The 15,811-nt window shown below is 41.3% G+C and overlaps 1 protein-coding gene across 4 annotated transcripts in view; it reads right to left on the reverse strand.

Annotated features, from left to right (window-relative positions):
* mapk8ip1b (mitogen-activated protein kinase 8 interacting protein 1b) overlaps positions 1 to 15,797 on the reverse strand; it is a 53,287-nt gene extending 37,490 nt beyond the window's left edge. For 2 of the 4 annotated variants that reach the window (XR_005697831.1, XM_040045501.1), the window contains exon 1: positions 3,073 to 5,085. Coding sequence is in view for 3 of the 4 variants with exons in the window: in XM_040045501.1 (XP_039901435.1) it covers positions 3,073 to 3,338 (266 nt within the window). In the remaining variant the exon portion in view is untranslated. Of the gene's footprint in view, positions 1 to 3,072; positions 5,086 to 15,512 lie in introns of those variants that run through there. The other 2 variants (XM_040045504.1, XM_040045502.1) reach the window with 2 other exon arrangements.
* Between the last annotated feature and the right edge of the window lie 14 nt (positions 15,798 to 15,811).

Below are 15,811 nucleotides of genomic sequence, written 5' to 3' on the forward strand. Positions count from 1 at the left end.
CAAGTTACAAAATGTTTTGTTAAGATCTGGTTACAGATACAAAGCAAAAAACTACGTGTAAACCTCTGCACTCAGGTTTCCTGGCTGCGTGTGGATTTCAACTTAGAAGTACAAATTTTGACCTGATTTTTCTTCCTTTCAGCTGATTGGTCAATGTCGTGTAAATCACAAATTTAACAATCCAATCAGACAACAGATGGGTTTGGCTGTTGGAGTGATGCTTTACTGAGCTTCAGGTCCTGGAAGAATAAATGCCCTTTTACATGCCAGCCCACCATTTTCCTTCATCACCAGGAAGGAAAACAGTCTGTGTGTGTCTGAGTTCGGCCACAGGTTTTTTGTGTCACAGGTTTACGCGCTTATGCAGAAACCTCCAGTATGGGCTACTCCAGAGCCTTTTCAACAGTGCTGCAGACCTCGGGGGGGAAGCTGTGGAAATGACACAGTCTTCACTAGTGGGGATAGTTACAAAGCTTTCTTCGTTATGAATTAGCAATACATGTTTTTGTTGGATATTTGAAGATAAAACAACACAAACTCTTGTAGAGGACATAAAGTCAGAGATAGAAACAACAAGGAGCAAGGAGCATCTAGTACACGTGGAGGTGCTGCAAAAACCCACAGAGCTCAGCAGCCAGCGCAACAAATTCTGGATCCTTGGCTTTTAGTTAGCAGTTAGCATTAGCAGCACATGCTGCTGTCTGTGAAAGGGCTAGCGATTAGCTTAATTAAGAGTTAAAAGTTCAATAAGGTCATCTGTATCTTATCAATTATTTAATGTCAAAAAGCTCTCTTGAAAATGTGAAAATCTGTGAAATACAATATTTTTTTAAACACTAACAACTGAATTTAAAATTCACCTTCCTGAAATTGAATTTGTATTTTTGAAAATTGTAATATTAATAGATTGAATTCTATTTAAATGTGTACACTGATCAACAGGAAGTTTGCTGGACCAGATTATCTAGGCAGTACTTGATGTGGTAAGAAGACTGTCATTGTTCCATAGTGCCACAAAAGTATACAGTGTTTGGATTGAGCTTAATCAGTATGTAATGGTAAGGTTTTGACCCCCAGCCCACTGACACAGTCCAGCTCTATTGACCTTTCAACATATGTCTGCAAACACTTGATGCACCTTTGCTAGCTTTGCCTTGAGGCAACTGTTGTTGTGATTTGGCACTGAATAAATACAACTGAAAACAAATGGAATTCCCTTGGGATTATATTCCTGCACTATGTATACTCATCATCTCACTACACTTACAACCCTACCAGCGATCAATGCAGGCTGACTCAGCAGACTGCTTGGGCTGTCCAGGTCAGAGATTCCTGTGACACATTTACTGTGTCATCATTACTGAAAGTGAGACATGGCAAATAGGGTCAAGATGTAGTAACAACCGGCCGACATCAACATCATCACCGTGACACAGCAGAGAAAACCAAATAAATTCAGCAACGTCTCACACAGGACGGGACTCGGGATTCGACTTGGAAACTAAAGGCTTCATATTTTCAATTTTTAACAATTTTGGCAAAGTTTAGAAAGAACAATTCAAAAGTAGTTCTGTAATAAAAAGGAACACATTCAAGGATTGAAAATTGACTAATATGTCTCAAAACATAAATTTCTCTCTACAACATGTCAAAAAAAACTTAAGTTCACCTCTCCTTGGCTGATTTGAGCATTTCCTGCTCAGATCTGTGATTTTGATCCCATTCTCAGCACATTTTATCTTTCTGCTGAGATTATTTAATTTGATTATTCGCTTTAAGTGATGTGGGTTTTAAACTGTTCAGCTTTTAAACGGTCCCTGCAGACAAGTCCCATCAGCTCATGTTGTAAAACAACTTCAGATTGTAACAACACTGCAGGACGGATGTTTCAGTTTTATATCGCCAAGGATGTGGGACAAACTGCAGCATTATTGTAACAGCAGGTGGTGACAGGGCAGCCTGCTGCCATGTTTGTGTCTCCTCGGCCTGTCTCTCTGCTTGTGTTAATGAAGGGCAGAATGACCTCACGCTCAGGCCATGATGTGCTTGGCCAGCTCAGTAATATATAAATATCCTATATATGTATGTATATAAGAAACAACCCAATATAACACTGATAGAACTACATTTATCTAAAGCTTGCTTGCAAATTCACAAATGGCAAACAAGGTCAAATATGGGTATTTTCCTTTTAACTCTTTTTTTTATGTTGATCTGAATTTGATATAATCTCTGTGAGAAAAAGACATTTTGCAGTTTATCATATAGGAAGGTCACACAGCAGTGAGAAGACGACTTCTGTTAATAGAGAGAGATAAGAAAAATATGCAGAATGGAATTAAATCTCCTGACAAAGAGCAATGAGAAATAAATAGTGCTTCTATATCTTTTATTACAGTGAAAACAGGAAAACCATGCTCCCCACATAATACTTCTCTTAAATGCTACGATCACATGTGTTTCTGTGTTGTGTTGCTCTGATCGTGCTATTCTACCTTTCAGCCCAGTATTTAGTCATCACAGCAGCTCCAACTATACTCTTTTCCCTTCCTTACTCACGTTTACACTACCACTAGGAATTATGAGGCTGCATGCTCTCTGTCATTCATTAGCTTCGCCCTCCTGCAAGGACAGGAGCACAATCAGGACCGTCCCGTCCAATTCAACAGATCCAAGTACAATCACCCTCTTCTCCATCATCAGCTGCATGAAAACAAACTCTGAGGACAACGATCCGTCCACACAGTGCTTCTCCTACACCGGCAGTTCCACTGTAATACACATGCAGCAGGATAACATGTGATTGCCTCTATGGTCCTATTTTTGGTCATCATAAGGCAGCAACCTCCGCTGCACGTTCTACCTCTCTTGTTTAGGTACAAACGTACACACAGTCATATAAAGGCGATCTCCTTCAAGGGCATGCCTGTACCGAGGAGATGCCAAATAGCAAGAAGAAGAAACATTAGCAGTTACACACTTGCAAGGTCACACACAGCCATGTTGCTGCATGCCAATAAACTGAAAAAAGAAAAAACAAGAGAGAGAGAGAGAATAAGACAGATGTCCTACCATTTCTCCCACTGGTCCTCCATCCAGCCCTCTTCTCCTTCCCCTCCCGAATCCATACTGTAAGTGAGGAGGGCATCCACAGCCAAGAGGAGAGGAGGAGGAGAAGGAGCAAGAGGGTTAGAAAGTGAAAGAGGCAGTGAGGGAGGCAGAGAGGGAGGAGCGAGTGTAGGAAGAGAGCTGGGGGAGAGGGAGGAGGGGAGCAGCTCGTCCAGGGTCGATGGAAGCGGCGTCTGATTCAGAGCCCTGCTGCTGCTGCTGCTGCTCATTGGGAGGGAAGCGAGATGGATGGGGGATTTTTTTTCCCCCAAAGAGAGGAGCTGAAGCCACCAGAGAACAGTAGTATTATATAACCCTCTTTCTCTCTCCCTCTCTCTGATGTTTACTCAGATTTACTATGCCAATGCTGGAAACTGCTGGTGTTAGCAGATCATCTAACAACACGGGAAGTCCAAACAGGAAAAACATCAGCACAGGAGGACACTCCTCTCTCGCTCTCTCTCTCTCCTCTATCTGTGTAAAACACGGTCACCCTCAATTAGTCATGGGGCTCATTGATCACAGAAGACTTTTAATTTTCCCTTTTCCATCGCTCTTTTTCCCTATTCATCTTCTTAAAAGAAGATTCTGGCTTATCATCATTCATGAAACTACTGCACTCAGTGCTGAGATCTGGCAGCATGGTGACAGTGACAAAATAAGAAGGCTGACAGGCCATAAAGCAAACGTAGACAGGTGCCCAAACAGTCACACGGTATATTCAGATAGTCTGCAGCACTTATCGTAAAGTAATGCTGATAAATAATAATACTGTTTTTAGTCAAATTTAAAAATTTCACTTCAACAAAACCTCTGACTAAACAATACTACTGTTTATTTGTTTTCACCAACTGGAACATTTTTTCTGAAAACATGTAGGGGCATTCCCATTTTGGACATCACAACTTTTGACAAGGAAGTTCTTAAAATTCGCTCTCACTAGCGTTTGAGTTTTATTTTCAGTTGTGTTGTGAGCATTTAGGTTAGGAAATCACAATGAGTTCATATATGGTTTTACCATGTTATAGACACGTTACAAAGTTCCATTCCCTTATTTTCCAGGGTGCCCGTTTACCTCTCATGTTCTAGGGATGTAGCATTTCTCTAGTCGAGAATAAATCTACAGTCTGCTTTTCACAGTCTTTTATAGCTTCCCACTTGATGTTATCCCACCACTGTCGCTGCTGTGAAACCCTTTTGATGTTGCTAATGCAAGCATAATAGGATGGTAAAAAGTGCAGGTCAGTGCATAAATGTAAAGGACACAGGGTGAGAATTACCTGACATTCATTGTGCAAAAATTAAAAGATTACTTCATTACTAAACTGGCCAAGCTTTCACAATTTTACAATTGTTTTTCTTTCCTTAAACCCCCCCCCCATTGTTTTGCTGTAAGCAGAATGTCTGTAAATTGAAGCTAAGAAATAGCCTCAGTAAATGTATATGCAATCATATTCTCATTAGCCGTGTGGCTGAAAACTTCATTTTAACACACAGCTGTAGATCATAATACCAGTTTGCATGGACTGTAGATAAAATATGCATATAGTTGTTTCCACTTTGGTTTTTTGAAAGAGGTGTCTCTAAATTTGAAATGATTGGATGGATGAAAGAACTGCCAGGTATATATAAATGCCTTAATGCACCTTTAACACTGATTGTCTGCATGATCAACTCTGTCACCTATAACATCTCCAAGTTTCTGGTTTCGAACCTCAACGAGCTGGTGGACAGCTCTGAACACCACATCCAGAACACCCTGGATTTTGTTGAGAAGGTGAGAGATGTCATTATGGAGGCAGATGAAACCATGGTCTCGCAAGACGTTACATCTCTCTTCACTTGCATCCCAGTCACGGAAGTGTTGGAGGTAGTCTGTAAGAGATTACAGGATGACACCACCCTCAGCAACAGGACCACTCTCAGCATCGACCAAGTGTGTTTGCTTTTGGAACTGTGTATTCATTCCACCTACTTCACATACAAGGGTCAGTTCTACAGGCAGAAACATGGGTGTGCCATGGGCTCCCCAGTTTCACCCATCGTGGCCAATTTGTACATGGAAGAAGTGGAAAAGAGGGCTTTGCTATCCTACCCTGGAACACCACCAAGCCATTGGTTCAGATATGTGGATGACACCTGGGTGAAAATTAAATCTCAGGACGTACCACAATTCACGGATCACATTAACTCAGTGGACTGACACATCAAATTCACCAGGGAGGATATGAAAAGTGGCACGTTAGCCTTCTTAGACTGTGAGATTTCCATCAGTAATGGGGGACATCTAAAAGCTGACGTGTACCGTAAACCTACACATACAGATCAGTATCTAAGGTTTGACTCTCATCATCCACTGGAGCACAAACTGGGTGTCATCAGGACGCTACAACACAGATCGAACTCCATCCCCACTGACACAGCGGCCAGGGAGGCAGAAGAACAGCACATCAAGAAGGCCCTGAGTAAATGTGGTTATCCCAGCTGGACTTTTGTCAAAGCTGGAAAGGCATCTAAAGAAAGCTCCAGCCAATCCAGGAGAGAAGGACAACCGCTGCCCAAGCGAAAACCTGTAATGATCCCATACGTGTCAGGAGTATCGGAGCAGTTGAGACGCATTTTTTCTAAACACCGGGTCTCTGTGGCTTTTAAACCCCAAAACACGCTGCGCCAAAAACTGGTCCACCCCAAGGATCGGGTCCCCCGACACAAACAGAGTAACATAGTGTATGCTGTTAAGTGCCAGGAGGATTGCCAGGATTTATACATCGGGGAAACCAAACAACCTCTGGTGAAGCGGATGGCACAACACAGAAGAGCTACCTCATCAGGCCAGGACTCTGCAGTCTATTTACACCTACAGTCCAGTGGACACTCTTTCAATGATGAGGATGTACACATCCTGGACAGGGAGGAACGCTGGTTTGAGCGCGGAGTCAAGGAGGCCATTTATGTGAAAAGGGAAAGACCATCTCTGAATCGAGGAGGGGGCCTAAGGGTACATCTTTCGCCATCTTACAATGCTGTGATTGCAGCCATTCCCCAACTCTCTGTGAATGGTACTCATGGCCATTCATCAGTGGTCTTTGATCAGTGGGTTTTGGTCAGTGGTTGTTGATCAATGGTCATGAGAATTTGCATAATTAAGATTAAGGAACTGACCTCCCAGCCCATTGTTCCTCAGTGGGCTGGTTTCAGTCATTATGCAAATGTACTGTTTATAAGATTGGGGAAACCTGCAGTCAGTTGAGACTGAAGAAGTCACTTGGATGAGTGCTGAAACGTTTCTCCCACAAAATGCTACGTCCAGATGAAAAGAATCAACTTTTGGAGGTTTTCTTTCCTGGATGATTGAGAATGCATCAAGACCTACCATAGGTGAAACAGACACCTTGTCATAATTCTTTCACCATCTTGGTGAAACCAGATGTCACAAGCAAAGCAGGGATCTTTTAGAAAAACTAAGGGAACGTTAGCAACTTATCTTTCTCTAAATATAACTGTAACTCCTAAATTAGGTTTTATTTGTGCTGTACTTGCTTTTAAAGAGAGAGAGAGAGTGACAGAAAAAGAAGAGCGAGAGAGGGTCCTGTACTGTATAAACAGAACGGAGTGCTGTCAAGTCAAACATGCATTGTTAGCAGAAATGAGACACAGCAGTAAATGATCATCCACTGGGAACAGCAAGCAGGGCAATTACTGTCCACTAGCTCCTACTACAGGTGAAATTCAAATCAACCAACATTAAAGCTGCAAATGAAAAGGTGAAAGTAAAGAAAGAGGGTCAATGGATAAATGACTCAAACACTTTTGTGGATTTATAATTAAGAGATTACTGATAAACTTTTGATTTTTAAGTAATTTGGGGGAAAAAATGGAAAGATCTGCCTACGAGTTCTGATTCCTCGGGACATAAGTCATGCAAAATGCAAGAGTATGGGTGGGCAATATAGCCTCCAAATTAAATCACAATGATTCAAGAAAAAACTAGAAAAAAATCCTGAACAACATTTAACTGATGTTTGCAGCAACATTTACAAGAGAAATGAAGGGCCTTTTCCAACTTTCTTTACCAGAGAGCTAGTGTCCCTGATGACACACTACCTAATTTGAAATGTAAATCTACTGAAACAAGGTGGCAGCAGCAGCATTATAGCAACAGTAGTGACACAGCATAAGTCAAATGTAAGCATAAAAGTACTGTTGTCAATGTTAATTTTAAGTAAAAATATAATATGACTGCTTAACGCTGCAGTTAAAGTAACTTAATGATGTAACTCTTCTGCTTTTGCATTATTGTCACATATTAAAATTGAAAAATATTTTCTATTATGGATGCTGAATTTGGATCAACCTTTTTAACCATCTGCACAATGCATCCTTTCCACCATGTAAGAGCATCAGTAATTGTATTTGAAATTTCACAAACTGCTAGCCAGCTAGTGTCGTCCTTGGTAGGGCTGGGCGATATGACCCAAAATTCATATCTCGATATTTTTTAGCTGGATGGCGATATAAGATATATATCTCGATATTTTTTTAAAGCCATAAAGTAAGAACAAAAAGAGAGTTCTTAGTCAAAGCTGTGTCCCAGATGTCACACAGGCACTTTTATTAACATAAAGCATAGATGTACATGAAAAAAACTACTCAAAAATAAATTATGAGCATTTATTAAAAATAATGCTCCATAAATAAAAGAAAAGTATGTTGTTTTTGTCCATAACAAAAAGCTCACAATTGTGCAGTCAAAATGTAAACTAAAAGACGCTGAGCATAATAACATAGGCAGATTTCACAGCTGCTCTGTTCCCAACTTCTACTGCGTGACTGACAGCCTGGAGTTTGAAATCGACTTCAGGTGCCATTTATGGTCCTTATACACACACACAATACGGTAATATTACGTTGAAGCACAGTGCGTATTACTCCGCGAGGCTCCTCGGTAGCCGTAATGCTCCGACAGTCCATCAAGTGGTGCAGTCCCGTAGCTTACCAGAGTCGTACTAAAACATTTTTTGACAGATTGCTGAGCGCTGTGTTCCACATAAAATCGGTTCGCGGTCATCAAGCACAACCAGAATTCATACATAAGGCGCGCTGTCAACTTTTGAGAAAATGAAAGGATTTTAGGCTGTGCAGCCCCTGTGGGCTGCATGGCGTTAGCGTGGTTAGCTCGTTAGCGTGGTTAGCTCGTTAGCACGTTGACGCCATCCAGCCCCACGCACGGAGCAATGCGCAGTAACTCGTTAACTGAGATTTGCCGTGTTCATCTTGTCGCTGCCTGCAGGTGAAGCTATGAGGGAGGAGGGGGAGTTGTGTTCAGTGAAGGAGAGGCGAGGCGGAGTAACGTTGCGTAAAGACAAAAGTGGACGAAAGAGAGGCAAACTTGTGGCTCCACAACTATAATTATAACGTATATATCGATATAAAGGATATGGTCACATCTTATATCTCGTATAAAAATATATCGATATTTTTAAAAAACTCGATATATCACCCCGCCCTACTCCTTGGCATAGTAAATCTGAGTAAACATGATCTACAGTGAGCTGGAAAGGCATATCTAACCAGAGCCTGAGGAACAAGAAAAGCTCTCGCCACTTTATCTCACTACGGCTGTAGAGCAGAACAGGCAAATACCTGTGGAGTTCATTCAACGGATTGGAAACTTATTGGCGAGGCAGTTGATTATTTCTTTATTATTTATAATGTGGTTAGTGTATATGCTATTATTTAATAATTCATGATATTTGTGAGTATGCTCAACAACATTTAAAATATGTGCACACATGATCTGCCTCGCTGCCACAAATACAATCTAATTCTGAGGGAAACATCCCTAATTATTTTAAACATAATCATGTGTAAAGACTTTTTCTTCAGTTTATGCTAACATCATTCAAAGTACAGGGAGTGCAGAATTATTAGGCAAATGAGTATTTTGTCCACTTCATCCTCTTCATGCATGTTGTCTTACTCCAAGCTGTATAGGCTTGAAAGCCTACTACCAATTAAGCATATTAGGTGATGTGCATCTCTGTAATGAGAAGGGGTGTGGTCTAATGACATCAACACCCTATATCAGGTGTGCATAATTATTAGGCAACGTCCTTTCCTTTGTCAAAATGGTTCAAAAGAAGGACTTGACAGGCTCAGAAAAGTCAAAAAATAGTGAGATATCTTGCAGAGGGATGCAGCAGTCTCAAAATTGCAAAGCTTCTGAAGCGTGATCATCGAACAATCAAGCGTTTCATTCAAAATAGTCAACAGGGTCGCAAGAAGCGTGTGGAAAAACCAAGGCGCAAAATAACTGCCCATGAACTGAGAAAAGTCAAGCGTGCAGCTGCCAAGATGCCACTTGCCACCAGTTTGGCCATATTTCAGAGCTGCAACATCACTGGAGTGCCCAAAAGCACAAGGTGTGCAATACTCAGACACATGGCCAAGGTAAGAAAGGCTGAAAGACGACCACCACTGAACAAGACACACAAGCTGAAACGTCAAGACTGGGCCAAGAAATATCTCAAGACTGATTTTTCTAAGGTTTTATGGACTGATGAAATGAGAGTGAGTCTTGATGGGCCAGATGGATGGGCCCGTGGCTGGATTGGTAAAGGGCAGAGAGCTCCAGTCCGACTCAGACGCCAGCAAGGTGGAGGTGGAGTACTGGTTTGGGCTGGTATCATCAAAGATGAGCTTGTGGGGCCTTTTCGGGTTGAGGATGGAGTCAAGCTCAACTCCCAGTCCTACTGCCAGTTTCTGGAAGACACCTTCTTCAAGCAGTGGGACAGGAAGAAGTCTGCATCCTTCAAGAAAAACATGATTTTCATGCAGGACAATGCTCCTTCACACGCGTCCAAGTACTCCACAGCGTGGCTGGCAAGAAAGGGTATAAAAGAAGACAAACTAATGACATGGCCACCTTGTTCACCTGATCTGAACCCCATTGAGAACCTGTGGTCCATCATCAAATGTGAGATTTACAAGGAGGGAAAACAGTACACCTCTCTGAACAGTGTCTGGGAGGCTGTGGTTGCTGCTGCACGCAATGTTGATGGTGAACAGATCAAAACACTGACAGAATCCATGGATGGCAGGCTTTTGAGTGTCCTTGCAAAGAAAGGTGGCTATATTGGTCGCTGATTTGTTTTTGTTTTGTTTTTGAATGTCAGAAATGTATATTTGTGAATGTGGAGATGTTATATTGGTTTCACTGGTAAAAATAAATAATTGAAATGGGTATATATTTGTTTTTTGTTAAGTTGCCTAACAATTATGCACAGTAATAGTCACCTGCACACACAGATATCCCCCTAAAATAGCTCAAACTAAAAACAAACTAAAAACTACTTCCAAAAACATTCAGCTTTGATATTAATGAGTTTTTTAGGTTCATTGAGAACATGGTTGTTGTTCAATAATAAAATTATTCCTCAAAAATACAACTTGCCTAATAATTCTGCACTCCCTGTATTATCCTTCTTACTTAATCCTGAAATATATGTTATCATAGCTGGCAATACTGTTGTGAAATCAACTTTCTTCCACAGGTTACAATCCTTGCTGTAACGTTACTAGACTATTCGACAACCACCCTAACATTTCAATCTGTGTTTTGTGAGCAAATTTTAATGTTAACATTTTAAATTAAAATTATGCCAGTATGTCAGTGTTTTAAAATACCTTTTAATAAAGGAGTCTGTTTAAGTACAGTACATAGGATAATAATTGTGGTTTGGTAATGAATTGGGCATGGAGACTCGTGTAATCCTACTGGTACCAACTTCTAAATTTCTGGTATCATGACATCCCTAGAACAAACTCCAGCTGCCTTCTACTTATGTTCTTTAAACACGAAACAGATGAATGATGACCTACAAAGGTATTTTCCGTGCCCTTAAGGTGGAAACTTGGTGGAGGTATGAGCAATATTGGAAATGACAGCCAGTTCAATGAAATACATAACAAAAACTACTGGCAACTGGCAACACACCTGAGTTGCCAATTTCAAAATCTTACGTAGTCCCGTTTTCAAGTTTTTGCATTCACAAGATTTTCAGAAAGCATACTCTGACCATGAGGTCAAGATCACTGACATTCAAACTTATCCAAGGTTTTTAGTAGATGCACCTATGGTATCAATTTGAAAATCCTACGTATCTTTGTTCTTGACTTATTACATTCACAAACTTAGATGTCCACTCCACCCGCCTTGTCCACCTGTCCAACGGGGTGATGACAATACCTTTATTTCAGCTCCAGTTGTTGTTAACAGAGTGAAAGTTCCAGCTTAGACAAGTTAACCAAATCAAATTAATGCTACTGTATGATAAACCAATCAAATAACTTACTAGAACTCTCAAACCCTATTCACAGAAAGCTATTTTATAACTCTAACAAGTGATTACAGTTAACTTGCACCTGTTGAGAAAGACAGGCATTACCTGATCCATCAACAGGGATCTCAGCTGTCTGATGTCTAATGAGTTTTTCCCTTAAAGCACCCTAGAGTAGTCTGCAATCCTATACTGTCGTTCTGCTTCATATCTTCTTAATTATGCTTAACTACGCACACTTGCACAGATACAGATTTCCCACTACGCCCTCTTGTGCCACAAGTGAGTTATGTGAATAATGCACAGCAGGTAATTTTAAAACAACAGTTCACATAAATGTATAGCCCAGCCCTCACCACACCACTCCCTCTAAAATGAAAAAATACAATCCAGGTTTGAGACTTCCTGAACACCTAATTTCACATTAAATATTACAGGATAGCTGAAGATTAAATTCTGTTTGGGGATGACTAGTTGAAAGGTCTAATTATTTTATGCAGCCTTTATAAGTTTTCCAGTTTTCCTTTTTTTGTAGACTACATTGTGCAGCATTTTGTTGTCCTTTGCTTAATATCAGTTACAATATGACTGCCGGTTTCCTGAACATTTCAACAGTTTCTCTTCATCTCCAGGATGAACATAAAAAGGATGTTCAAATGCAGAATTCAACATCACTTTAGACTATTTTTTTAACTCTGCTGTCACGGCTCATTGTCAGCTTGAATATCATTAACACCACATGCCACAGTTTACACACGTTCTACCAAAGCTGCCTAACAGGAAAACGTTTCGTTGTTGTTATAGTGCACAGTGTTTATAACAACCAAATCATGAGTTGTAAAACTCTTACTAGATAAGAACTGATATGAATTTAGAGATTCAGATTTCCATTATCAACATCACTTATCGATTAGTGTCCTTATCGATTCTCCTGTCAATTGTCATTGGGTTGAGAGTCACCACCACCAGCCAACACATCAAAGACATCACATTCGTGGGAAATAACTGTATGCTGTGCGGTCAAATGCTTGTGCATGCTGGAGGCTCTGATTAGTGTTGGGGTCATTACTTAAAAGTCAAAAGATGTATTACTACTCATTATGTTACTTTCACTATTCTCTGTAAAATGACATGAAAATCATTGTCTCATAATTTACCAGTTAACAATAAAAACCTATAGGCTACAGGCCAACACACCAACATAAACCCCTATTCTAATGAGGACACACTCATGACGTTTCTTTCAGTATTAAGGTATGAACACAAAGTTGACAACAAAAAGCAAAAAGATGAAAACCAGCACAGAGAGACTTTAATGCGATCGCCACAGTGATTCTACTTTAGAAACATGAACAGGGAGAAAAATGCTAGAGCCTGACTGCTCATCAATTTGTTGCCTGTTGAAGTTCAGGGTCTGACTGTTGGGCTGGGCTCTACACTCAGCTTTAACATCACACTGGGTTCTTGGCTAGCTTAGCATGCTATCTGTGCAGATAATTGCAAAGAGCTGAAGTTCTTTTAGCAGTGCAAGTTTTCTGTCCTGTATGCAGTTTGCACTTTACCATTGTGCTCTCGTCCTTTTGTGCAATAAAAATAAAAGTTATGTCCATATTCATGCTGTAGACTGCACCGCTACTTTCCTCCTCCAGGACACCAACTGAAGTGGAACCAATAAGCAGAATTGATAGGAAAGCAGACTAACAATTCCAAGGAACTGAACTACTGGGAACTCAGTTTCCATCCTTAGCGGTAACATGAGTCATCCAGGGTACACCCAGTGAGAACAAACTTTTCAGTAAAGCAGAAGACACAATTTGCATACTGATAAACCAATAGAAATAAATGATTTTGGCAAAAAGAATTTTACCTGCTGTACATTTTGGATTACAAACCTAGAACCTTTACTAGAAATCTATTGTTATACAGACTGACTTTGTGCGGCTATCTGACTTTGTGTGGCTCAAGAGTTGGCAGTTCATCTTGTAATTGGAAGGTTGCCGGTTCGAGCCCTGGCTCCGATAGTCTCGGTCGGTCTGTCCTTGGGCAAGACACTTCACCCGTTGCCTAATGGTGGTGGTCAGAGGCCCAGTGGCACCAGTGTCTGGCAGCCTCACCTCTGTCAGTCTGCCTTGGGGCAGCTGTGGCTACAATATAGCTTGCCATCACCAGTGTGTGAATGGGTGGATGACTGAATGTAGTGTAAAGGGCTTTGGGGTCCATAGGGACAAAGTAAAGCGCTATACAAATACAGACCATTTATCTGACTTGTATAAAAATCGAATGGGTGTCTTTATTGCATCCTTTCTGTATAACCCAGTTCTTTATGACTAATACATAATTCAGTTGCACTCAGATTCATGCCACAAATCCTAATGCGCCACTAAAACACCAGAAATAAAGGTGAGGTGTTTTTGTGTCTCACTTACTGAACATCTCCCAACACAAAGAGCTGGTCTCTTAACTGCAGTGGCTTGGGCTGAGACATAGGATTTCACTGTAGCGTGCACAGGCAGGGAGGTGAGAGAGAAAAACATGACAACATATGGCCGCTCTGGGACTGGGCCAGCCCCCGAGATTTTGGATTATCTGGCTTCTTTCCTCTAGTCAGTCACATTTCCCAAATACCAATCAGCAGCATTCAATCCCCAATAACAGATCATCATGAAATCCTGAACAAAGATGTTTGGTGGTTGTTTTCAGCTCAGCTAATGAGACAAGGACAGACTGGGCCAGAGGCTGGGTGTTTGCAGGAATGTGTGTGTGTGTGTGTGTGTGTGTGTGTGTGTGTGTGTGTGTGTGTGTGTGTGTGTGTGTGTGTGTGTGTGTGTGTCTGTTGTTGTCTCACTAGAGAATATTGATCACAGGCCTCCATCCTCACAATAATCACCCTGAAGTAATGCCACAGCTTCTCTTAAAGCAGCGCTGCAATGGTCTCCGAGAGTGTGAGACACTCAGCATGTGAGAGCAGACATCAGCGTGGAGCTAATCTCTTGCAGTGCTCAGCTCTACAGGTTGAATCCCTCTGACTGGTCACCTGACCTACCGTTTTTAAACAGCTGATATCAGCTGGACATGTAGATATATATCTACATGTCCAGTTTGTAGAGCACAAAGATTCCCCGGACTGCTTTTTTCAGTCTGAAAATAAACCCAAGGAGCAAAACCAAAATCTAAATTATTATTGTAAGGATGTAATTATTTTACTGAATATTTTGTTTACTGAGTACATTAGGCTATTCAAAATCAGTCTGACTGTATGGCAAATCTATGCATTGTAAAAGTGAGTAATTGGGACAAATAGTATACTTGTTTTCTTTTTTTGTTCTGTCTCTTTGGTGTTTTATTTTTAAGCTGGTATAAGAATAATAATTCAGGAAGAATGATTCAATAATGTTTTAAAGTGTTTCCACTAAATATCAAAGTTTACTTACTGTTAAACCACAAAAGTCAGCTTATGATGACGTATGGCTCTGATAACATTTCCATAAAATCATCAACACAATCAGTCCCTTAAATATTCTTTTGGAGGCATATGCTTTACTCCTTGTCTGTATTGTTAAAATCCGAAAATATGACACTAAATCAGTGTCGGGTTTGTCGAATCAAGAGTTTTAGCAGCAAATCAATCTCAAAATGATGCAAACGTATGATGGAGACTTGGACTGCGTCGTAAAGGAGTACCAAAGCAAAGGAAAAAATATGTATTAAACATGCACTACGACCAAGTATCCTTGTACTGTGAGGATTTTGAAGCAGACTAGCAGAAAGTAGGGCATATTTAAACCATGTTTGCAGCAGGGAGCTCATCGCTCGTGTCTGTCCACCGGGAGCAGACACGCCCAAGCACAAAACATGCGACTCAACAACACACTGCAAGTCGGAACGCTGGAAAGCTCCGCGGAGACAGACACTGTTGCTGCTGCAGCGGCTCCAACCAGCCAGCATCAGCACCTTCGGATATGCAGAACCGCAGTGGTTCATCCCTCATTCACAGCCTCCAGCCTGGTGGGCAGGCTGGCAGCTCGGTCGCTCCCTCCCTCCAACCCTGTGTCCGCCGGGACCTACCTGAAACTGGCCGGGGACTTCACCTGGATGTTGCGGCCAGACGGCGGGGTAGCTTTCCTCTTCTCCCTGTCCGCCATGCTGCCCCTTTCTCATTTCTCCGTTCCGCCGTGCAGCTGCCCGGGAAAGACACCTGAGAGAGGTCCGGCGATGCCGCGATAGGATGCTGCCTTCGAAGACTGTGGGAAACATAGTAACTACCTAAAGTGGGGCAAGAATAATCAAAACTGGTAACGCCCAAAGATTTTGATGTATTTGGAAATTATTCGCCCTGTAAAATTATCCAGTTTGTGTTTTCCTTC

The sequence above is a fragment of the Simochromis diagramma genome, unplaced genomic scaffold (assembly GCF_900408965.1).
Source record: "Simochromis diagramma unplaced genomic scaffold, fSimDia1.1 OVJJ01000079.1, whole genome shotgun sequence".
Classification (NCBI taxonomy): Eukaryota; Metazoa; Chordata; class Actinopteri; order Cichliformes; family Cichlidae; genus Simochromis; species Simochromis diagramma.